The sequence below is a fragment of the Pelobates fuscus genome, chromosome 7, assembly GCF_036172605.1.
Source record: "Pelobates fuscus isolate aPelFus1 chromosome 7, aPelFus1.pri, whole genome shotgun sequence".
NCBI lineage: Eukaryota > Metazoa > Chordata > Amphibia > Anura > Pelobatidae > Pelobates > Pelobates fuscus.
Window position 1 is genome coordinate 70,589,955 of NC_086323.1, and position 25,005 is coordinate 70,614,959.

General features: G+C 42.1%; 1 protein-coding gene across 2 annotated transcripts in view; it reads left to right on the forward strand.

Moving 5' to 3' along the window:
- The window catches only part of FNBP1L (formin binding protein 1 like), a 116,844-nt gene that overhangs the window by 67,826 nt on the left and 24,013 nt on the right, over window positions 1-25,005 (forward strand). For both annotated transcript variants that reach the window (XM_063428411.1, XM_063428410.1), the window contains exons 3-7: window positions 2,127-2,180; window positions 18,140-18,287; window positions 20,331-20,393; window positions 20,699-20,803; window positions 22,803-22,931. In XM_063428411.1, coding sequence (XP_063284481.1) covers window positions 2,127-2,180; window positions 18,140-18,287; window positions 20,331-20,393; window positions 20,699-20,803; window positions 22,803-22,931 — 499 coding nt within the window. The remainder of the gene's footprint in view (window positions 1-2,126; window positions 2,181-18,139; window positions 18,288-20,330; window positions 20,394-20,698; window positions 20,804-22,802; window positions 22,932-25,005) is intronic.

Genomic DNA, 25,005 nt, shown 5'->3' on the forward strand with positions numbered 1-25,005 from the left:
TCGCATAGAGGGGCATTGGGTACCTGATGTGCACGCGCCAAGATTGATTATTTAATTCTTCAAGGTAAACATTACCATTTGCCAGTGTTTTACCTTGAAGGGTTCATCATACTGGACCACTGGACCTAGACCACTTCATGGAGATGAATTAGTCTGGGTGATTTTAGTGGTCATTTAACTGCCTTGGTAAAGTGTTGTGGTATTTTATACATGGAGATTGAACTATGGTGGTGTAATGATGCATGGTGTCAATGTAGCATGTGTAAAAGGGCAGGGGGGGGGAGGGGATGTGGTGCGTTTGAAAAGTGAAGCAAAATTTGATTTTGATATTATTATACATACTTCCCTTCCCCAAGGATTGACTGATCTATTCTTATAATTTATGATTTGATATCAATGAGTAAACAAGGGAGCCCCGGAGTGGGCGGAGACAGCTTGCTTCATAGCTGCCTATGGGAGCTGGTCAGTGGCTATTTGGTGATTTCCCAGGCGAACATATACCTTAGCGCCAGGTCCCATTTTTTGGGGATCTGTTTTTGTGCATCAGTAGAGGGTTGTTTCTTTTTGTGGGGCAACAGCCAGCTTGATTAGTTTGTTGTGAATTGTAATCCCAAACCAAATTGAAGACCGCAACTGAAGTTGTACTTCAATATTCGTGCTCAGCCTGTTCCCTTTTTTTCCATTTTGTATTCCCCTTTAACCCCTTAAGGACACATGACATGTGTGACATGTCATGATTCCCTTTTATTCCAGAAGTTTGGTCCTTAAGGGGTTAAGTCCCACTCGTATGTCTCGGAGGGCCTGCTTTAAACCTCAATCCTATCCCTGCGTAGCAGTTTCTGATGAAATGTGTTTGAGGGCTGCAGGCATTTTTCACTGTGCCTTGCAAGTTTATTCAAGGCTCCGAGCTCTCAGAAGTTATCACCTCTCTAATTTGTAGGCATCATATACAGCAGCTTACTTCCTGTAAATAGCAGAAAGACCTTAGTTGAAAGGCCTGTTGCGTGGTTGCCAGGAAACGCATTGTAATGCCTTTCACCTAATGAATTATAATGAGGTGTGTTTAGACTGCAAAACCTAAAGGGTGCAGGGAGTGGGGAAAACACATTTGGTAAAAATGCATGAGCACATGCCAAATAGGCCAAACTATTATTGTTCATGTCTCCTTTGCATGGCATTGATTACAGTTGTCTAGTTATGTACATTACTATGTCAAGAAATATAACTGTTTCACAAATTTGCACTCGGTATTTTGTTTAATTTTTTTTATATATATGTAAAGCTCACAGGAAACAATATAATAAACAACTTTCATTTTATAATCAAATACTGTTGATCTACTTTTTTTGGCATACGATCAGACTTCGATATTATTTCAATCCTCAGTGTTGCAAGACTGTTTCCCGGCAGGAGAAACTCAGTCTTCCTTCTATCTTTAGTAAATAAAATGAGTAGGTTTATTTTATTTTCGTTTCTTTATTATGGTAGAAGTAACATCAGTTTGCCTGCTGGTTACAGAGTGATGAGTTTTCATTATTATTATGTCCTTTTTTTTGTTCTCTGTTGGCATTGACATAGTGTATAGAATGGCCTCTTCTGCAACTATGGTGTCACCACAGACCTCTGTGGTCATGTGTGCATGTGTGTATCCTGTTACTTCATGGCAGTTGTGATCTTTGCAACTTCAATCCTGAGTTGACTGAATCAAGGCTGACGGGGTGAACAGGAGGTCTTTTTAAGGTCATTTCTATTGTTTCATTGGTACGATACGTGAATTTTAGGTCGCCAACTCCCCCCCCCTCCACACCCCAAAAAAGGTGCCAACACAATCTACACAGCTTCTGTTAAAATTACACTGCCTTTGGTCTGCGTTACAAATATCCCAGCATCTTTGCACACATTGCCATGTATGTAAGAGAAAATAACTGGGCAGTAAGGTGTTGCAATAGTCCACACGGGACAATAGATTTTGCACATTTGAAAATATATGGCTTGCATTTTCAGTGCCTAGAAGGCTCTTTGCATTGAACCTAATCTCTATTTTAACCGTACCATAATATATGTTTGAGGAACAGCCTACTTATGAAACTTTGTTTTTTTTTTTCTTTCTTTTCTTCACATTTCAGAAACCTGGTTAAGAAATATTGCCCAAAGCGCCCAGCTAAAGACGATGAACCGAGGTATGTGGAAATGTCATGTATTCATCGTACACTGCTGTACAGATCTTAATGCGTTTCAAATATCACCAGAGCAGGTCAGACCAGTATGCCATTACTAAGCTTATGTTTACTCATGATTCTGACTGCGGGGGTTTGAAGAAAAAAAAAAAATACTAATAAATAGTAAATCGGAGAAGAGACCTAAACTAGGACCACCTTTATTTATTTTGTATGTATATACATTTACTTATAGGGACACCATAGGCACTGTGTCTGCTTTATCTAATTAAACTGGTTATAGTGCCTGGAGTCCCCTGGTACCATAATTTCTTTCAGCATTGAACAGTTTTTTTTTTTTCCAATTTGACAATTTTTATTGTTTTTCAATTATTTACTCGAAAAAGAAAACGGGGTACAGAAAAAAAAAAAGGGTAGGGGTCAAGTTTTCGACATACCATGCTTCGTCAAACAGAAGTGTTTTACATTAACAATGTACAATAATACAGTGATACTACAATCCACACATGGTTACAGAAAGGAAAAGTGGTTGGGGTTAGAGTGTTGACATACCATGCTCTGATAAGCAAAAGTGTTATACCTTAACTTTATACATTAATACAATAATACAATTACATCGCCAATCCGTGCCTCTTACAGTCTCTAGCTATGTTTTCCTTTTAGTGTGATGACCAGCTGCTGTCTAGCTCTTTTCCTGTTGTTATGGTCAGTGCCCTTTTCCTTAAGGGTTTTCGTGGATGTTGGGGTTGTCATCTACGTTAGTATTGCGTTGTGTAGTGAGCGTTTCATGTTTCCCTCCACCTTCTTCCCTCTTTAACTATCTGTCCCTCCTGCCTTTTAAGACCCACCTCGGTCCTTTACCTAGTTATTTCCCCTATACTCTTCCCATCTCTCGTTGGCTGGCCCTACGTGTTTTTTGAATCCGATATGTGTGTTCGCCATTCTTTCGTATTGCCAGTTAAGTGATATTTGCTGCAGGAGAGTTTCCCTAGTTGGAGATGTTGGTGTCCTCCATGATCTGGCTAGTAACGTCACCGCTGCTATCAGCAAGTGAAACAGTAGGGCTTCCTCAACTCTGGTCATTGTCTGTGGTAACATGAACAGTATGCATTGGTGGATGGAAAGTTTCCAGTGTCTACCCAGTAAGTCCTTAGCTATTCCTTCTACCATTCCCCAGTAGTTCCCAATCTCCTTGCATGACCACCAGATGTGGCTCATCGTACCCCTCTCTGTCCCACATCTCCAGCATACATTGGGGGTGTTCGGGTATATCCTGGCTAATTGTTCGGGCACCCTATACCATCTGTATTGCAGTTTTCTGATTATTTCTAGATGCGATGTGCATCGTGTATTGCCCTTGTGTATTGCAAACGCCCTTTGCCACTGTTCTTCATCTATTTCTTGCCCCAATTCTATATGCCATGCCTTTTGGAATGTCATGTCCGAGTCTATCCTGTCGACTATAAGCGTGTTATAGATCTTGGAGATCGTTTTCTTGGGAGGTTTACTAGAGAGGCACAGGTGTTCTATAGAATGGTTGTTGGCTGACCCTTGGTGATATATTGGTATCCCTGTGAGTAAGGATTTTAGCTGCAAGTATGAGAATAATGCATTGCAGGGTATGCCGTATCTCGCTTGTAGGTCTGGGAAGTGCATTAGCTGGTCCCCTTGGTACATGTGGGCAATTGTAGAGCACCCTCTTTCTGACCATTTTTTTGCGTCGAATGTCGGGATCCCTATTGCTAAGCATGAGATTGGGGCGTCCCCAGAGAGTGTCCCCTCTTTCCCTTCCCTCTTCCTGTTTTCGTCCCAGAAGTGCAATGTCAGTTGTGTGGTAGCTAGTGGGAGTATGTGTCGGGGCCGAAGTTTTTGTGGAAGCCATAGTAGGTCCCTGAGGGATGCACATTGTGTCCAGTACGATTCTATCTTTGTCCATTGCGGAGCTTCCCCTCCCGCCGTTGCCACTTTGATCGCTGATAGTTGGGCCGCCCTATAATAGTCACGTACACTTGGCATGCCTAATCCCCCTTTTCTGAGTGGTATTTGTAGCGTTCTAATTGCTACTCTGGGTTTTTTGTTTGCCCATACAAATCTAGTTATCAGTCTCTGGAAGGAGGTCAGGTACGCTAGTGGCAGTTTTATGGGGAGGGTTCTCAAGAGATATTGGAGTTTTGGGAGCAGCATCATTTTTAGCGCTGTAATTCTTCCTATCCATGATAGATATTTTCCTTCCCATGATCCCAGTGTGGTTGCTGTTTCCTTCAGAAGCTTGGAGTAATTGAGCTCTAGCAGTTTATCAGTACTCGGTGGGATGCGTATGCCTAAGTATGTTAAGTGGTCCCCTCGCCAGTCGAATGGGAAGGCGCTTTTGAGTCTAGCTAGTGTTTCTTTTGGTATCCCCATCCCCATCGCCTGCGTCTTCGTGACATTTAACTTGTAGTAGGAGTGTTTCCCATACTCTGTGATGGTAGCCATGAGGTTGGGAAGTGATATGTGGGGTTGTGTCAGGGTCAGAAGGACATCATCTGCGAATAGACTCGCCTTGTATTCTTTATCCCCTATTGTCACCCCATGTATGGAGGAGTGTTGTCTAATTGCTGCTGCTAGGGGTTCTAAGGCCATGACGTATAGGAGGGGCGACAACGGGCAGCCTTGTCTGGAGCCGTTTGTGATCTTGAGAGGTTCCGAGACAAAACCTGCATTGATGACCCTCGCTGTTGGTGAGTGGTATAGAGCCTTGACCGCTGAGATGAATCCCTCTGGTACCCCGAACTTCCTAAGGACCTGCTCTAGGAACTCCCATCCCAGTCGGTCGAAGGCTTTTTCTGCGTCTAAGGACACTAGCACTCCTCCCACTTTTAGCTTCTTGACACTGTGAACAATGTCTAGTACTTTTCTTGTACGCCCCCTTGTCTATTCTTGATAAACCCTACTTGGTCTGTATGGATAATCTGTGTGAGCAGCCCACTCAGTCGCCTTGCATAAATCTTTGCATACAGCTTGGCGTCAGTGTTGAGCAGGGATATTGGGCGGAAGTTTTGAGGGTATGTGGGAGGTTTGCCTGGTTTTGGAAGTGTAATGATGTGTGCCAGCAGGGATTCGGCCGGTAGCTGTTGTGTTGCTGTGGCCTCGTTAAACGCTTTCGTTAGGTGAGGCGTTAGGATGGGGGCGAACTGCTTGTAGTAGCAGTTCGCGAACCCATCCGGGCCTGGTGCCTTTCCCGATGGTAGTAGGTTAATAGCTTCCTCCACCTCCTTTGGTGTTATAGTAGCCGCTAATATTTGTTGTTGTTGCGGGGTGAATGTTGGCAAGGGTATGGCTTGTAGGTAGGAGCCAATCTCTTGTGGGGTGGGCTGGTGTGTGTTCGCATCCTCTGTTAGGTTATACAGAGAGGCATAGTAATTTGCAAATGTGTTACTGATATCTTTCGGTGCTGTTATTTTGTGCCCCTCTGGCGATGTTAAGTAAGCTATTTTCTGTTGTGCTTGCTTCGATTTGAGGAGATTAGCTGTTAGTTTGCCTGCTTTATTTCCCTGAGAGTATTGGTTGGCTTTTAGTTTTTGCAGGTGTAGCCCTGTCCTTTCTATGGCTTTTGCGTGTATGGCCTGAGTTATCTCCATAATGCGCTTTTTTAGTTCCTGTGTGGGGGCTTGTTGGTTTTGTGTGTTAAGGTCCTGCAGCTCCTTTTGCCACTGCCTCATCTGAGCTTGTGCCAACCATTTTAAATGCGACGCTCTTTTTATCAAAAGGCCTCTGGCTACTAATTTATGCGCTTGCCACAGTGTGTTTTGGGATATGTCTCCTGTATTGTTTTCTGTAAAGTAATGACCGAGCTCTGTTTCTAACGTCTTCCTGAATTTGCTATCCGTGAGAAGCGAGGCGTTTAGTCTCCATGGGCTTCTATGTGTGGAGTCATATAAGTCTGTCAATGTCGCCACTACTGGCGCATGGTCTGACCACGTTAGTGGAGCTATATCGCAGTTCCTGACTTGTTCCAAATGTTGGCCTGCTACCCATATACTATCTATGCGAGAGTATGTATTGTGTACAGTGGACAAAAATGTGTACCCCCGTTCTCCCACATGTAAAGCTCGCCACACGTCATAGTAGTGGTTGTCTTGGAGCAGTTTTTGTATTGCTCTGCCTTGTCTCTTAAGCGGTTTCAGTCTGGCTGGTGTATGCGGTCCAGTGGTGTCTATCGAAGGGTCTAGTACATGGTTAAAATCGCCACAAATTACCCCTATTCCCTGGCTTATGGACAACAATTTTTTGAACACCTTGTGGAGGAAGTTTCTTTGTTCCTGGTTCGGGGCATATACACTTGCAATGGAATATACGACCCCATTAAATTTCCCCACCACCATAGCATATCTGCCCTCTGTGTCTACCTCTGAACTTATTAGTGTGAACGCTACATCCTTACTGATAAGTATTGATGCCCCTTTCGATTTATTTGAGTACGTGGCGTGGAATTGGTGGGGGTAATCTTGACAAAATAAAGGTGAGTGTTCATTGGCTTTGAAGTGGGTTTCTTGTAGGCATACTATGTCGGGTTTTAGTTTCTGCAAATCTTTTCGAAGCAGCCCACGCTTCGCTGGGTGGTTAAGCCCTTTAGTATTATGAGAGTATATTTTCATGGGGGGTTATACAGTCGAATTACGATTTGTGGTTTGTTAGTGCTATCTGTTTTGGGGAGGGACACCGTTCCCAGCTGCATCGAACATGGTGTCCGCTCCCTATGACGTTTACAGAGTCTGGGGTTGTTCCCATCTGGAGGTGGAGCTATAGTGGGTGTTAAGGTGTAAGGTGGTACCTGCAATGAACGCGTACATAGAAAAACATGGATGTCTAACAATTGAACATAAACATATAAAACTAAACATATTGCCATGGTGATGGCTTGGTGCCTAACTTTGGCACTGTGGGGTAGGAAGTATCCTACTTCCATGCCTGTCCACAACGGTCTTACGGCCTGTGTTGGGTGGAACGTTGGTATACGCACCAGTCATCTTTAGACATTAAAATTACCTTTGACATTAACAATAACCTTCCCATTAGGAATCTCATGGGTGGTGAGATCAAGTGAGTCGCCCCCAGGCCCCGGTTTTACCTTGTTAGTTAGGAGTGTAACCGCAATAACATGATGAGGTTACCGACCTTGGACCTCTTGGCGGGCGTTTTCCCCTTTTTAGAGTCCCAATCTCAATGTCTCTATGAGGTACCTGCCACAGTCTTAGGTTGCGGGCTACAGCCCTATCTGTTCCTGGTGACCTTCTTCCACGTGGGAGGTAGCGTGGACCTTCCTGCGGCTTGGGTTGGTGTCTTTGGTGGTGGTAGGCCCCAATCTTTCAAAGCTTGAATACCCGCTTCAGGAGACGTGATGGCTGTCATCTTGCCTTCGTGCATGACCAATAGTTTGACTGGGAATCCCCATCTATATGGCTTCTTATGTTGCCTCAGGCTCTCTGTGATGCATGCAAAGGCTTTCCTTTTTTTCAGTGTCACTGCCGATATGTCAGCATAGATTGTAATCCCTTGGTAAGGTGATGGTAGATTCTGGCGTTGCCTGTTTGCCCTCATGATATCTTCCTTTACATGAAAGTAATGGAGTCTCACTAGGGTGTCTCTGGGCTCATCAGATGTAAGGAATCTTGGTTTAGGAACTCTGTGGTACCTGTCTAATAGGAGCATGTCTTGGTGCATGTCTGGGATAAGGAGTTTAAACAACCCCTGTAAGTATGCGTGCAGATCTGCTGTGCTGACCGTTTCCGCAATCCCTCTCAGGCGCAGGTTATTTCGTCTGGATCTATCTTCCATGTCTGCCAGCTTGTTCTCATAGGCCAACATTGTGTCTTGCATTTCGTTCATTTCAGCCCGCATGGCATTATAGGCTTCGGCGTGGTCCGCCATCTTGTCTTCCAGTGAAGACGTGCGTGTGCCCAGATCGTGGATTTCAGACTTGATTTCGTTTAGTGATGTGTGGAGGGTGAGTTGTATCTTTTGGTGCATATCGTCCAGCATTTTTTGGATCATGCTCTGAGTTGCGGGCCCGTCTTCTTTTGAGTGTCCCTGCTGCGCAGAGGATTCATCTTGGGCGCCATCTTGGAACTCCTCCGGTCTCGCCGGCAATTTCCCCTGGGCATTCCGAGCGGCAAAAAAATCATTTTTTTCGCTCCTTTCTGTTTGTCTGCGACCCTTGGTCTGTGACATCGTCGCGGGTGCAGTATTTTCCGCTGTTTAGGTGCTCGTTCCGCTGATTTTAGGCCGTGGTAGCACGGAGCTACTCCAACATGCGACCGCTGCGCCTGAGCTACAGGCCACGCCCCAGCATTGAACAGTTTTTTAATGTTTTACTGCTTAACAAGAATCCCCAGTAGTCCATCTCCTCTGTGCTGCTTTGGCTAATAAGTATTAGCCTGAGCAGCAACGGGCAGCTGTGATTGGCTGAGAGTGTCAGCTGACTGCTTTTAGCCTGTCAGAGCTCCAACTGACGGTCCCACAATTTTCAATGGAAGCCAAGATTACCCAATAAACTAGTAGTTCCACACATTAGATGAATGAATCTGCTGCCATGGCGATATCAGTTTCCCCATTGCTGCTGTCGCCTTCCTGATGGATCTACTCATGCTTTATTGAATGGAGCTATAGACCTGATGATGCACAGAAGGAGACGACATTGAGCATGTATCCAATATGAAAAAAACACTCCGACACTTGGAATCTTAACCCTCTTTTTGTGATATCTACATGGAAGGGGTCCACTTATAACAGGGAGATTTTAAAAACCCTTATACATTGTACAGGGCTGTTTACTAAAATGAGAATTTAAAGTAAATTTCAAATAAAAGGTCAAAATGGCATAACGGGAAAAGTTCTCTAAGCCAGCTGGGTTTTCAATTAGACTACTTGAAATTCTCTTTAAATTCTCATTTTGTTGAATAACCCTGTATAGGGTCACAGTGATGAAAGCTGTAATGTATGCTGTAACCGTTATAGTGCTTGAAGTCTCTCCACTCCCAGCTGAAACGGTTTTAACTGTGATTTGGATAATTATTCTAAATGTTGTGAGGGAAATGATCTATTCCACTACATTTGGGCCTGTGCCAGCATTCAGGGCTTTTGGAAATCTGTGTGTGATTACTATAATAGGTGTTTGAGAGTGGGCTTACAATATGACGCAAAGGCAGCCCATGTTCAGCATTTTACTCTCCACCTCTACCAAACAAGCCTAATTGGTACAAATTGCCCTTAAAGCAGTCAGGAAGTTCATCAGTGGATATACACAGAGTACTATAACTGGCATAGTTTTATTCAAAACTGTATCTTTTCTATTTTGCCTGGGCTTTAACCTTGACACAGGCAAAACATATTTTTAAATTCATGGCCAGTGAAACCTTAAACCACTAAAGAGTTTACTAATTGTTATCTTGTAAACTAATCTTTGGACAACACCCAATAGGTTGCCATTATAAACAACGATTTTAAAGGAACACTATAGGGTCAGGAACACAAACATGTATTCCTGACCCTATAGTGTTAAAACCACCATCTACCCCCTCCCAATTGGTCTATCTAATATAGTAAAATCTTACTTGTATTCAAGTCTGCAGCTGCTGACTGTGCCCCCATCTGCCTTTGACCTCCCTCTTGTCTGTTGACATCACCAGAAGTGGTGGTCTGAGCCAATCATAGTGCTTCCCCATGGCTGAGACTGTCGAGGAGGCAGATCAGGATGGCAGAGTCTGCACAAGTCACACAGCCCTGGCCAATCAGCATCTACTCATAGAGATGAACTGAATCAGTGCATCTCTATGAGGAAAGCTCAGTGTCTGCATGCAGAGGGTGGAGACACTGAATAGCAGTGCTGCTCACTGTGCAGCACTGCACCAGGAAGCCACATTAGCAGCCATCTGAGGACTGGCCAGTCGAGTTATCACTAGACTAGAATGTAAACACTGCATTTTCTCTAAAAAGACAGTGTTTACAGAAAAAAGCCTGAAGGGAATGATTTTACTCACCAGAACAAATGCAATATGCTGTAGTTGTTCTGGTGACTATAGTGTCCCTTTTAACATGCAGCACACACTACATTGTGAGCTTTTATGACCATGACCATAATCTACTATTTACAAATGACTTACAATGACCACTCTGGACACATTAACACACTGTTTAATTCCAAAGTCTTCAAGACGGTGCCTAATTGCTCAGCCGCTGAACTTCTGCTCTGTGTCAGAGGCTTCAATCTGGTAGCTCTCAGCCAATTAGCAGCTACCCATTGAGGAGAGAGAGTGAGAAGGGTACATATTTCCCCCCCCCCACTCCCTTTCACCATGGAGAATAACTGATGGAAGCACCAGACATGAATCAGGGGCAGAGTGCTGACGTGAAGACTTTAAAAGACCACCATAGTGCCAGGAAAACAAACTCGTTTTCCTTGCACTATAGTGCCCTGAGGGTGCCCCCACTCTCATGGCCCCCCTCCCGCTGTGCTGAAGGGGGAGGAAGGGTTTAAACACTTGCCTTTCTCCAGCGCCGGGCTCCCTCGGCGCTGGGGACTCTCCTCCTCCTTCCGATGTCTGGGTGCCTATAGTGGTCCTTTAAGAGATTCAGAGGCACTCACACAGACCTGAGGCTTTGCTCAATATAGCTAATGTACGTTCCTGCTTAGGAGCTTCCAATTCTCCAAATTTAGTTTGTAGGCATAAGATAACAGAATAAAGTAGATACCACATCAGAGATCATGTTGGACTAGGCTTCAAATTGCAAACCATAACTTGGAAATGAAGGAACCCATCCTGAATAGGAGAACATTGCAGCTAACATGTTGTATTGGCTGTTTGTATTCCATTCTCCATGCACACATTCTTTATCATGCAGTTTAATGTTTGCACTTTCCATCTTAAAAGAGGTCCAAGTATGAAACTGACCCTTTGCTGCAGTTCTGGTTCCTTCTGTATTCCAGAAAATGCTTAGTCTGTTTATACACATTTCTCACACTAGTGTAAGTAATTTATTATAGACAAAACTGCCTGGACTCATGAGGAAACCAATAATGCTTTCATCACAAACCAAGACATCTGCCCCAGTGTGCCCCCTGTATACACACACAGTCCATCTTGGAGACCAATAAGAGTCCTCTATCTTTCGATCTCATGTGTAACATGTGCTGTGTGTATGCGTGTTTTTCTGATCTCCATGGCAACAAATTTCACAGCTATATCTATTGTTTATAACTGTATCACTTCGCTTCACAGCAACAAAATTTAGAGCAACAATAATTTAAGCTGCACTGACCAAGTTTACAAGTCTGTTTGCATATGTAAAGGGAAAAAAAAAAAGTTTGTTCCTATTGTAAGTGACTGAAACCTTTTATATTAATAACTCAGGAAGTTAAGAAAAAATTGTTGTAAGTTTTCTTAGGTTACTACATGAAAGAGTGATGCATCTTTATAAACAGTTATCGGACAGGTACAACATGCACTACAAGTTGCAGAGTGCCCAATGGTTTTGAATACATTTTTCAATTGCATGTTTAAAGGACTACTATAGTGCCAGGAAAACAAACTCCTTTTCCTGGCACTATAGTGCCATGAGTGTGCCCCCACCCTCATGGTCCCCCTCCTGCCGGGCTGAAGTTGGAGGAAGGGGTTAAAAATCTTACCTTTCTCCAGCGCTGGGCTCCCTCGGCGCTGGGGACTCTCCTCCTCCTTTGGACATCATTGGCTGAATGCGCATTCAGTCAGTCCATAGGAAAGCGTTCTCAATGCTTTCCTATGGACGCTGGCATCTTCTCACTGTGAAAATCAAAGTGAGAAGCGCCTCTAGCGGCTGTCAATGAGACAGCCACTAGAGGATGGATTAACCCTAATGTAAACATAGCAGTTTCTCTGAAACTGCTATGTTTACAACAGGCAGGGTTAACCCTAGAGGGACCTGGCACCCAGACCACTTCATTGAGCTGAAGTGGTCTGGGTGCCTATAGTGGTCCATTAATGTTGTATTTTAAGAAATGTTAAACAAACAAATGCCATTTATTTCCACTTGTTTGTCACTATCATGTTTTTTCTTAAAGCAAAAACAAACCATGACCACTTGTACACTACATTAGAGTTCTACATTAGTTCAATTGCAATATTTGTCTTCTATCTCAATTTTATTATTATTAACATAAACCCTAGGCCTAATACTGGGCTACAGTCTCACTGCTTCACTAACAAAATGGCAAAGATCTATCTTCATCCTTTTCTGAAGACAGAGTCCCAGACTTGTTGTTTCCTAATGCACCATGACCACTTCAGTGATATGAAGTGGTCATAGTGTCTGGAATCTGTATTGCAGTATTTCTGTGTAAAATGCTGCAGATACGGAGTTTAACCCCACTAGCTGCCAGAAGTGTAACTTTAACTCTGGGAGCGTCATGAGGTGCCACTAGCCAGCCCCGAAGTCCCATTGAGTCCTAGACTCAATGTCAGTTCTATGCAAAGTTTCATTTACTGCGACTGAATGGTGACTCAATTGGCTTTTGTAGCTCTGCTCAGCAGGAGAGGAGCCTCGGAGCCCTGTGGGGAACCAGGCAAGAGGATTACTAAGTGATTTGCTTCATTAACTGAAACCCAGACCAGTGTACTTCTGACATCATTATCACTACAGCAGGCTGTAGTGGTTATGGTGCTTGGGGTAACTCTTTAAAATGACTATAGAGCCATGTTCTCATATATGCAAACACTTGGTGGAGTGTCAGCTTTATCCCGTTAATCCACTTGTGATCAGATCCTTTTTTTTTTTTAATTCTTTATTTTTGTTGTGCATATATTGATCACAGGTAGGTAGGAGGTGCCCCAAAAGCAGTCCTCCAACTTTTTTCAAACGCTCAACATGCGGAGCACAGAAAAAACAGGCACAATTTTTAAATAACAGGTAGGAACAATCGCTTGTGTAGGTAGCTTGGATTCTTTAGGCTAGATCTATGCTTTGGCTATGTTTTCGATACTTAGATAGTGTTGGCTTACGACATACATTGTGAGAGCAGTCCAGAATATATTGAGATAGTGACAACGTTAATTATTCTAGGCTACCTAAATCAGGTAAATAAGGATAAACTGGAGCCTATGCATCAAGATTACGCTAGGTTAAGTGGATTTGGTCAGTGGTTAGGCAGTAAGTTAGATGTTTTGCCCCGATCTATACATTTTAGCTAGGTACTGTACTGCTCAAGGTGGAGATAGACTGTATTCAGATATATATTTACGTTTTCCTGACAATCAGTAGGCTATACACCCATCGTATGCTGGCAGGCACTTAAACGCAAAATGACTGATACATGCTGTAACCTCAGGCGCCAGTATAGGGACATGGACATGAACCTGCCCACGTGAAGCAAGGTCGATAAAGTAAGTTAAGCTATATTATAATGAGATGTACTGACGTTTAGTTGTCAATTCTAGTTTGCTGTGCTGTCTTAGTCATAGTATAGAGGCCCTGATGGTGTAGTAGCAGTAGCTGTTTGAAAGGGTGTCCCTCAAAGCTGAACTATGGGTTTATAAGCTGGAAAACATCATATAACATCGCTAAAGCCTGCCTATGTTGTGTAGATATATTTCTATTCACCCAGGGCATAACATGCTCTATTTGTGTCGTGATACATTTAAGTGGTAGGTCGCTAGAAACCGGGTACCACAAACCCAACATAATGAGATGGGCATTGAGAGGTTAGAAAGTCATACAGTTAGCAGTTGCTAGGTGAGGTATCCGCTGGAGAACGGTATGGTAATTGCGGTATGGTGTAGCTTTAGGGCAAGAAGGCGTCCATCATCATCATGGCGGGCTCTGAGTTTAGCTTCAGTGTCCGCTGTGCAAAGAGTGTCTCTGATTCAGCCAATCCCCCGGTTCGGGAAGCTCGCCGGGCATGTAAAACGGTAAGCAGCCTTTCTGGTCCTCTGCATGGGGTGTCTCTTCGCTTGATGTGTGGCCCGTTCATGAGCGTGGTCGCTCGGGTCTCTGTTTGGACTCCGCTTGGTATGTAGGATCAGAGCCGGGTCGGCTCCCATGCTGGCTGTGTCCATCCCTTTCCCGTCTCCTCCCGGTTGTTCGCTGCTTTGTGCGGCGCCGCTTAGCGGATTTAGATACCGCAGGTCTTCGTACCTGACTCCCGGAGTTCTGCGTCTTGCAGGGAGCCTTCCGGTTGGAAGCGTGGCGGAGTGGGTGCCCACCCGCGTGGGTCCTCTGCCCGGAGTGGGACAGGCGGACTGCCGTTGGTGCGATCTCTCGTTTTGCCTGAGGGGTCTGGGATGGAGGCCTATGTCGTAGGCTGCTCCAAAATGCATCGCATATCTGATCGAACCGGGTTTCAAAGTGCGATCTCCATTGCTGGAGCCTCAGATCCGTTGTGTGTTGCCCGAGATGGTGCATGGCGGCCATCTTGGGCGCCTCGTGTAGCTTGCCGTCAGACGGTGTTTCTCCCCGTGGCGGGTGAGTGTGAGTTTCCAGCGGGGACCGGGATGACCCCCACCGGTCCATGGGGGGGGGAGGTGTAACAGGGGAACAGGAGAGCTGTCATGCTTAGCCGTCCCTGTGTCGGGGGATCGGCCGCCTCCCCCAGCGTTCAGGTTGCTTGCCGTGCTAGGCCTTGAATGCGAATCCCGGTAATCCGGCTGTGTTAGCTTCATGTCTGGTATCAGAACATTCAGCGTAGCTTTACCCGTCTGCTGGTGGCCCGTTTTATAGCGTTTCTGGGCTGTATCGTGCAGTTTAGTCGCTTTGAGCGCCATGCAGTGCGGGAGCTGTGCCTGCATGCGTCTGTTCAGCTCTGCGCTCAGACCCCGCCCCTTGTGATCAGATCTTAATAAAATAAATACAAACATGTTAAATTTAATGAGGAGCCAGTGGGAGATCACTTGACCTCACTGTTAGATTGTTTTGAAATTATGAAAACCACATCGTCAAACAGCTGGAGATGAGATGAACAAGGATCCGCACTTTAGTTTGTTTTTTCCTAAGTCTCATTACATAATTATCTGCAGGGAGAATTCCTAAAGGGTTTCAATATTATCTCCTGTATTAATGGAATTTCACCACCCCCTCCCCCAGCTAACTACTAAGAGGCCACGAGTAAGGGCCCACCTAGGCTCCAGGATACAGAGTTTAAAACAGAGGTTTTATGGCATGCTTGCAGTGTAGGCACCATAACTGCTTCATCTAGTTGAAGGGATTATAGTGTTTGCAGTTCCCTGATGTTCCCTAATCCCCTTGTCCTTCCATTTAGCATGCAATGCAAAACAAGAGTCCTCAGCAACCCATCCGTGCTGCTTTGGCTCTTGAGAAAGCAATAGGTGGCTTAGATTGGCTGTGTCAGCTGTCTGATTTCAGCGTATCACAGTGCCACTGCAGGTACAAATCTTAATGGTTTGTAGATTTGCAATAGGTGTCAGAAAATACAGAAAAGCTTCAGATTTGCATGAAAACATTGTTTCTTGCGAGTCCATTGTGTCCTCTTCTGCTAGATTTCAGCTTTTTACTTTTGAAGGGTCTCAAGCACGCTCCCTCTGTGTTCTGTTTGATTCGGTTAATTCTGTCCACAGCATTATGCATGAACTACTGAGCAATGGAGAGTGCGGCAATGTTAATACCAATATGCCTCTGGGTTTATTGACTTGGCCTTTCTACTAGGACATAATGTCACAGGAAATTAACCCCCAAATACTATCTACACCTTGCAGGTCAGCACTAAATCACTGCCACCACCAAAACGTGGACATCTTAAGTACCCGTTAAAATTTGGCCAATGCAAACCAAGTAATACCAAAAATGTCTATACTTAACCATGTAGCGCTAAGTATGCTTCCACATTTAGTCAGAGAAGCAGTGGGTGGCAGTGATTGGCTGAGAGTGTCAGCTGACCTCTCTCAGCCATGTCAACTCATACCAGTGATGGGCAGCTGCGATAGGATAAGGCTGTAGACACTATAGCCATTTCATGTCATTGAATTTATCTATAGTGTCTGGAGTCACTTGACACTGTCCATCCATTCAATGTTAAACCATTTTCCAAGCTGTTTAACACCGAATGAGAGTTTCTGGCCTTCCATAACTCCACCCCCAATAGGTGGTATGACTAAGACTACACACTTCCTTGTAGCCATAAAGATTCTTACCTGCAATGCCACTGTGATACACTGAATGTGGACGCCTGACACTCAGCCAATCACAGCCACCCATTGCTCCTCATTAGCCCAAGCAGCACATAGGGGATGGGTTGCTTGGGACTGAAGTTTAATGCTAAATGGAAGTATAGCATCAGGAAACGCCAGACACAATAGCCAGTTAGATAAAGCAGTTATGGTGCATACAATGTATCTTTAATACTAAATGAAGGGATGGAACTAGAGAACTTCAGGCACCATAGCCACTACAATGATATATAGTAGTTATGGTACCTTGCGTCGCAATAATGCAAGAATAAGAACACCCACCCACCCCCATTTGAACAATTAAACAAGCAAGTCCCAGAAAGTTAGTTTCTGTGGCAATCTCCAGACTTGTTGCACCCATGAGTCCTTGCAGATGCTGTCAGACCAAAGCTTAGGAAGATTGATCGATTCATAATGAGAAAGCACACTAGTCACTTTATTAGAAAACAAAAGTAAGATCTGAATTGATCTCACTATGCCCTGACGTAATGTGCCATCACCGTTGTTTATTACATGCAACTGGCAGAACAGCAATGTGAGCAATCTCCCTTTACCCTCCCTCTAATTAACCAGTAATCTTGGACTGTTTGTGAGCACATCCACGGCAATCTGATTACTGGGGACTTGAGCGAAACCAGTCTGTTATCATTAGGTAGTTTGGAAGGCAGACTAGCAATGCCATTATAAATTGCTTTATAATGATAGCAAGGTTTACAAAATCATTACATAAACCACTCTCTGCATTGAGAATGTGTGTGGAGGATGCCATCCACACCATAAACTTAGCAGTGATGGAAAGTGGTTTTGGTGCTTCATCAAATAGTGGTTATTAGACTCCTGTTGGGTACCTTTTAGTTTTTTTTTGTTTTGTTTTTTTCTCTTCAATATGCATGCATTTTGATGGTAATTAATGAAAATGATAGAAACGAAAACAGAAAAAAAATTGTGTGACACATCTGTATTTGGATTGACTGCATCAACTGGCCATCCAATCCGAATCCAGCTAGAATTACAAACATGTTAAATGGCCACAGAATATTCAGCCTGCTATATAATAAAACTTTCTGAACAATAATAAAACTAAAACGTTCAAAAACACACGTGTACATATACCGTAATTGAGAATAGTGAAATGTTTATTATGGAAAAAAAATAAAGCCATCCAATAATCTAGTGGTTTATGAATTTCCTGAGAGGCCAGGCGTGCAAAGGCACCATCTATGCCCCCAAGATTACTTTAATTTCAATGCTTAGGCTGTCCATTTAACCTGGCCATTTTGCTGATAGTGAAATGCCTGGATAGGATATGAGGTGTAAGTTCTCTCTCCCAATATCCGTAACTGGAGAGGGATGAACTGTTGCCAGGGATTGTAAATTCAACTTATCTCATGGACACCACACAGCATAGTGTCAGTCCCACAGTGCATTATGGTTTGTAATGCACGGTGTGATGTCACTAACCATGCAGTACATGATTTGAAGATGTGCTAGCCTGTTACAGTAATGAGAAGATTATGTTCTATGTGTTTGTGTGAAGGTAGCCACATATTGTATGGGCTGGCAGGGACCCAGTGGGCGCCGGTTTCTGTAAATCTGCAGTCACACCCAGCCAATGTGAGCTCTTTTACCCCTTGGAGCTCCCAGTTGACTTATTATTTGTATGAATAGATTTCTGTGAATATGATATTTATTTATTTTTTAGCTGAAGTTTAGTTTGAGTTATGCTTAACTCGTACTTGCATGCATATTAATAAACTTCTATTTTAATTGCAGGTTCACCTCTTGTGTAGCTTTCTTTAACATCCTCAATGAGTTAAATGACTATGCTGGACAACGCGAAGTAGTTGCAGAAGAAATAGGACACAAAGTGTTTTCCGAGATAATGAGATATTCTTATGAGCTAAAAGCAGAGAGAAAATCGGTGAGTTTCCACTTATTATTGGTATCTGGCGCCTTCTAGACTTTCTTCTTCTTTCTTGAAATGTATAACTGTGAGCTCAGTCTAAAATTAAACTTTGTTTGTGCCGCTGTCAGCTGATTAGTACCCAAACAGGGAAGTGTTATTCTGTATCATCAAACAAGACATCCTTTGTTTGCAATGTTTGTTTTTGCAATATTTCCACTATATCGGGATTTGTTTATTAATACATTTTTTTTCGAAGTCCAAGTAACTTGAATAAGGTGCCCAATGTAAGAACAATTGTGATATTCATTTTGTGTTTAGTTTATCCTTGGTAGTTTTAGCTATTCTTTCTTAGGGGAAATCCACAAACATTTTATCGTAATAACTATAGTATTTTAGAATTATGGTTGATGACAATTGAGCATATCCCAATTCTAATTTCTACATATTTTATTTTATTTCTTTTGGATACATTTCATGTTTTGTGCACTACACTTAAAAGTAAATGGTTGTGTAATATGCTATCGGCAATGATCATACAATAGCAACAAACTAAATACAGAGATATAACATGCCAATACATTTCCAATAGCTCTTACAATGCCTCTATGTATTTACATACCGTTCCAGTGAGAGGGTGATGTACCTGTTAAATAATATATCCTTCCGCTCATGTCCACAACATAAGAGGGTAATTACAGAGGTCTATTATCTTGATACAAGATATAGTTTCATAGTTCTGATGCTGGAGAGAGACTACTCCTGATTTATAGCAACATATTCATTTCTTTGTGAGATTAGTTACTACCTTTTCTTTGGTTGTTACTGTAATTACTTTTATTTTACTTGGTTTTGCTATTCATCTTGGTAGAATATGTTCAAATTAAACTGGCAGAAACATTGCCATATAAATTAAAACCAGATATCTCAAGAAGCAAAAACATAGCTGTCTTCCTCTCTAGTAGAAAGACTGCAAGCACAAAGCTGGATTTTATATTCTACAGTTCTTTGAAAATAGGAATGACCCCCATTTCTCAATGTATTATTTAAAGGGATACTATAAATGCCAGGAATACAAAGCTGCATTCCTGGCACTATAGCTCTCTCTGCCTATTTTTGTAATTGGAATACTTGTAAAGATGTCCAAATACTCAAACAGTAGTGGATTGAATGCATGGAACCCATGTTCTTGCATTTGCTGCACATCCTAGGCTTTGTAGGTTATACAGTTACCTCTGCCAATGCTAGCATATAGGTCATGCAGGTTGCATAAAACTATAATCTCAACTGAACTGATCATACCTCTTAAACACCAGCACAACAAAAGAGTCGTTGGGTAAGCTTATAGAAGTTGCACTAAGTGGATCAGCTTAATGACCACTTCATTCGTAGTTTTGAGAGTAAAGCAGTCAGACGCAATTCTGAGGGCATGAATGCATCTGTGTCTCTGATGCAGGATGTGGGGCTTGTTAGCATTCGCCTCTTACTGTGAGGACAAGGGGACCTTCTTGCACCATTAAATATGCAACTTGCAAATATTGTTATGGTCACTGAAATATGCTTGTAAATACCGAACTATATTGGTAGTGAAGATTGGTGGTAAAAAGCTGGTTTTGAGTTGAGGAACCATCTTCCTTATTTACCTTCACATACACACATCAATTAGCCATTTACATCAGCTGAGACATGATGAACAAAACTTCATTTATTTTTTGTGTGTGTAAATTTGTATCTTTTTATGCATTTCACTGCAATTCCTGTCCCCCCCAAGTCCCAATCTTGGAAAACCATTCCCAGTCACCACCTGATTACTTGATGGCCATTTACACCCAACATGTTTTGCAAAATTGACGTGGGTGTGCCATAAATACCACAGTTGGTCACATTGCTAAGGTCCATGCGTGGAACTGACTTGCGCTTCTAAGCGGTCTCATCATTCCACGCTTTGGCGGAATCTGCAGGCGCAATATTATTATGGCTGCATTATTTGTTCTAAATAATCCCATGTGATACCATTTTAGTTTACTTTTCTAAACCACGGTTTCTATATTCCCATTATAGCATCTTCAAGAGGGACGCAAAGCACAGCAATACCTCGATATATGCTTGAAACAAATGGACAATGTGAGTGAGCTCTGGCCTTTTCTATATTAGAATTTAAAATGTGACTTTTATGTGAGCAATGTAAATAGTAAGTAATCTTTTTCTATAGCACAATTTATATTTAGTTTTAAAAACATTTAATTTTTTTCAATTTAGATTCTAAACGGCTATTTTTGTCTATCCCCTATACCGTTTTGGTTTTTACTACATTTGTATCTGAAATTCCCTTGTGTTTGTACAATACGACCTGTATTGTACTATGCGCTCTTTTTTTTATTTTTATTTATTTTTATTTTTATTATATGTAAATTCTGAAATCTTTGCAGAGCAAAAGGAAATTTGAAAGAGAATGCAGAGAAGCCGAGAAAGCTCAGCAAACCTATGAGCGGCTGGACAGTGACACCAATGCCACGAAGTCAGACGTTGAAAAGGTAATAGCTTGCATATGAATTTAAGTGTCCCCATAATCGATATACTAGGGATAACATTCTACTACCCTCCTGCAGTCTATTGTGATTTTGAAGAATATTTGGTTTCGTTAGTTATTGGTACTCTGTACTGATAAATACTCTAAATAAAGATGCTCAGAAATTCTAATTGGGCTTTAACATAATTAAAGTTCTATGTACCATCAAACCTTGTTTGCTAAAGTAATCCCTGTCTGGATCTGGTTGTGTTTTAACTGCTAACAATTGAATGTAAGAAGCTAGTTACCATTGTTGACCCTTCTATCTTGTTGATCATGCATCCCAGTTATATGTGGAACGAATACATTTAGCGGTCACCCCATGTTAACCATGAGTATTTCATAAAGCTAGAATATGTACAGGGCCAGTGCAAGGATTTTTGCCACCCTAGGCAAACAAAAATTTACCGCCCACCATGTGACAACACAATACCACACCCATTTGATCTGCCATATGAGCCAGTGCTGCACGCAGTGTCTTTTCTCTGAAAAGGCAGTGTGTTTACATTAAAAAGCCTGCAAGGACAGGCTATAGACACCAGAACCATTACATTAAGCTGTAGTGGTTCTGGTAACTATAGTGGCCCTTTAATGTGAGGTAAAGATAAGTGCCACTAATAATATACTGGTGAGGAAAAGAGGATGATGATGATGATGGGCTCAGGCTGCACCCAGGGCCTGACCGTGTGTATGCCTACAAGGCCCACCCATGAGTTAGCTCACATGGAGCGGAGTATGTGTGTAGTTTGTGTTATTGTAGAGGATGTAACGTGTGTGTTCTTATGGAATGTAGTGTATACTGATACCAGTTTGTATAAGGGATGTAGTGTGTGTGTGTGTGTGTATGGGATGCATTATGTGAATCTGTGTTTGTATGTGTAAGTGAAAATTGTTTCTTTGTATGTAATGCAGTGTGTGTGTGTGTGTCTGTAATGGTTACATTGAGTGTGTGTAAGAGATGCATTAAGAGAAGCAGTGTGTGTAAGGGATGCATTGTGCTCTTCTGTGTATGTGTACAAGGACTGCATTGTGCATGTGTGTTTGTGAGGGATGCATTGTGTGTGTGTAATGGATGCATTGTGTGTTGCTCTGTGAGTGTAGGACGCATTGTATGTTTCTATGTGTCTGTATGTGAGTAGGCATGCATTGCGTGTTTCTGTGCATGTGTAAGGATGCATTGCGTGTGTGTAGTGTGGAAGAGAGGGTTTGTGGGGTAGGATAGGGGCTGAGGGGAGCAGTTCTTTATTTTTATAATATTTAATTTGGTAATATAATTTTTGTGTCTTACACCCCCCTTTAGTGTATCTCTTACAACCCCTTGTGTGTCTCTTATCTCCTCCCTCTTTGTATGTCTCCTACATCCCCCAAACCCCTTTGTGTCTTACTCCCCCAAGCCCCTTTGTGTCTTACTCTTCCCAGCACCTTGGTGTGTTTCTGCCCCTCCCCCCCCCCCCCCCCCGGCCCCTCTGTGTGTCTCCATCACAGTTTTGTATTAGATTTAAAAAAAAAAAAAATGTTTTCATACATCTACATTTACTCTGTTGACTCGCTCAGCATTTAAGAAATTATGTTCACAAACTGCAGAGCTAGTTTATCTCTCTCTTGGGATGGATGTTTAAATGCATGTTATGTATATGTAAACAGACATCGTTGACATCTTTTTCAGAGTGAAAGATTTATAGAAGTAAACTGGCTTTGTATCTTTCTTACTGTACCTGGAAGTCCGCTATAAAAATTGGAGACCTATAAGAAAAATAAAATGGATAGTGCAGTAAAATCCTGATCGCATAAGAGTCAGACGCGTTTCACCCACAATATTGTGAAGAGATAAAATAACACACTGTCTGATCAGGGATTTTGTTTTGCAAATCATTACTTGTGAATGTCTTGTTGAGGCCTGTGGGACCAACACACACTCCTTGGCATTAAACTTGTTTATACTTTCTCCTCTACCTACTTCACAGGCAAAACAACAGCTAAATCTGCGCACGCACATGGCTGACGAAAGCAAGAACGAATACGCCGCTCAGCTGCAGAATTACAACGCAGAGCAACATAAACATTTTTACATTGTCATACCACAAGTTTACAAGGTACTATCTATTGCTCCTTTTAATTACTCATTGGACTTATTGTTATGTAATGTGCGAGGATGAAAACTTATTTATTATATTTCTGAATGGAGTTAACCCTTAAACTATCAAATTAAATATAAACACAAATAAATAGTTGCTAAAAGCTGACCGTTTTAACTGTGTGTGTGGCATCTCCTGCTTCTATGTAAAGTGATAATGTACTTTTATAAAAGTAGCTGTATTTAATACATTCCAGAATAAGTTGTAGAATATATTATGGCCTATAATATGATATTTTGTTGTCTCTGGCAATTAATGGAGAATATGCACGACTGAAGGTGAGTTGGGATAAAGACCTTAAATTTTAACAGTGAACACATTTTCTTAAACCAATTCAGAGCAGTTTGACAGAAACTAGGATTTTGCTCTTGCACACAGAGATCGAAAAATGAAAGATTCTGCACTATTTGTCCATTTCGTCACTCTTGGATGGCTGTGATTGGCTGGGAATGATTAACCGATGTTTCTCAGCCTATCAGTGACTCCCAGGTTAAGTCGACATGTTAGTTCTGCTTTATCAATGCGATGAGCAAGGGGTGATCTCTGGGCCCTAGGGATAGATGTTTTTATCAAATCCCTCCTATACAGATAGAAATTTGGGGAAACTGGGTTCAGAGAAACACTTGGCTATAATACTTCTCGCAACTTTTATGGTTGTGCGCATTAGAGTGATTCTGTACATATTCCGTTTTAATTGGTATTTATTAGATTTATAACCCATTCATGTATAAATAAACCTGCTGTGCTGTCTAACACTGACTAACGAGCAGTTTCAGATGTAACAGGGATTCTTATTATTGTGAATCCTAAACCTCTTTTAAAGATGTCTGTTTCGTGCGTTGAGCCAGAGTGGATTGTGCGCTGTGGTTAACATGCTGTGAAAAACCTACAAAACACAGAATAAAAGCTGAGCCAGCTGTGTTAACAGACATGCCACAAAAATAATTCTTTCCATTCAAGAGAGACACAGGTTTAACCTTCGTTAGGAATCCATCATATAGAATGAACTTCTAGCGATAATGTACTTTTAAATAACGTGACTTTGAAGCTGCATACTTCATTTCCCCCTATTTTCTCTCTGTCCATGAAGGGGTACATTGTTTCAGGTGGATGTGGAGGAATTATCTAAAAATAATACATGTTCCTACAAGATGGCGCCTGTAGATTCCGCCACTCACATCCATTTCCAGAAGCCATCTATGCAGAACTTCTTATGCTTTTTCGTTATTTCTGCATTTGCCAGAAATTTGGTTAGCACAATGTATAGAGGAAATTGGTAGCACTACAAATTTTCAATATGCCTGAAAGCTGTGAATGGTACCTTTATGTGTCCCTTTAAGCATGATTTGAATATCGCATACTTTAAAAATCTAATAAAAGTAAATATTTATTCAGTAAACAGGGAAATGTGGTGAATTAAAAATTAAATTGGGAAAATCGCAAAGTTGTAACATGAATGGTGTTGGAGATTTTTTTTTTTCAAACTTGGCTTTTTAAACCTAGATTTTCCCATTCGGTTTTTAGTTCAGAACAATTCAAAATTGATCAAAAGGTTTTGAACTATGTTACATAGAAACATAGAATGTGACGGCAGATAAGAACCATTCGGCCCATCTACTCTGCCCAGTTTTCTAAATACTTTTCATTAGTCCCTGGCCTTACCTTATAGTTAGGATAGCCTTATGCCTATCCCATGCATGCTTAAACTCCTTTACTGTGTTAACCTCTACCACTTCAGCTGGAAGGCTATTCCATGCATCCACTACCCTCTCAGTAAAGTAATACTTCCTATTATTATTTTTAAACCTTTGTCCCTCTAATTTAAGACTGTCCTTGTTGTGGTAGTTTTTCTTCTATTAAATATAGTCTCCTCCTTTACTGTGTTGATTCCCTTTATGTATTTAAATGTTTCTATCATATCCCCCCTTTCACGTCTTTCCTCCAAGGTATACATGTTAAGATCCTTTAACCTTTCCTGGTAAGTTTTATCCTGCAATCCATGAACCAGTTTAGTAGCCCTTCTCTGAACTCT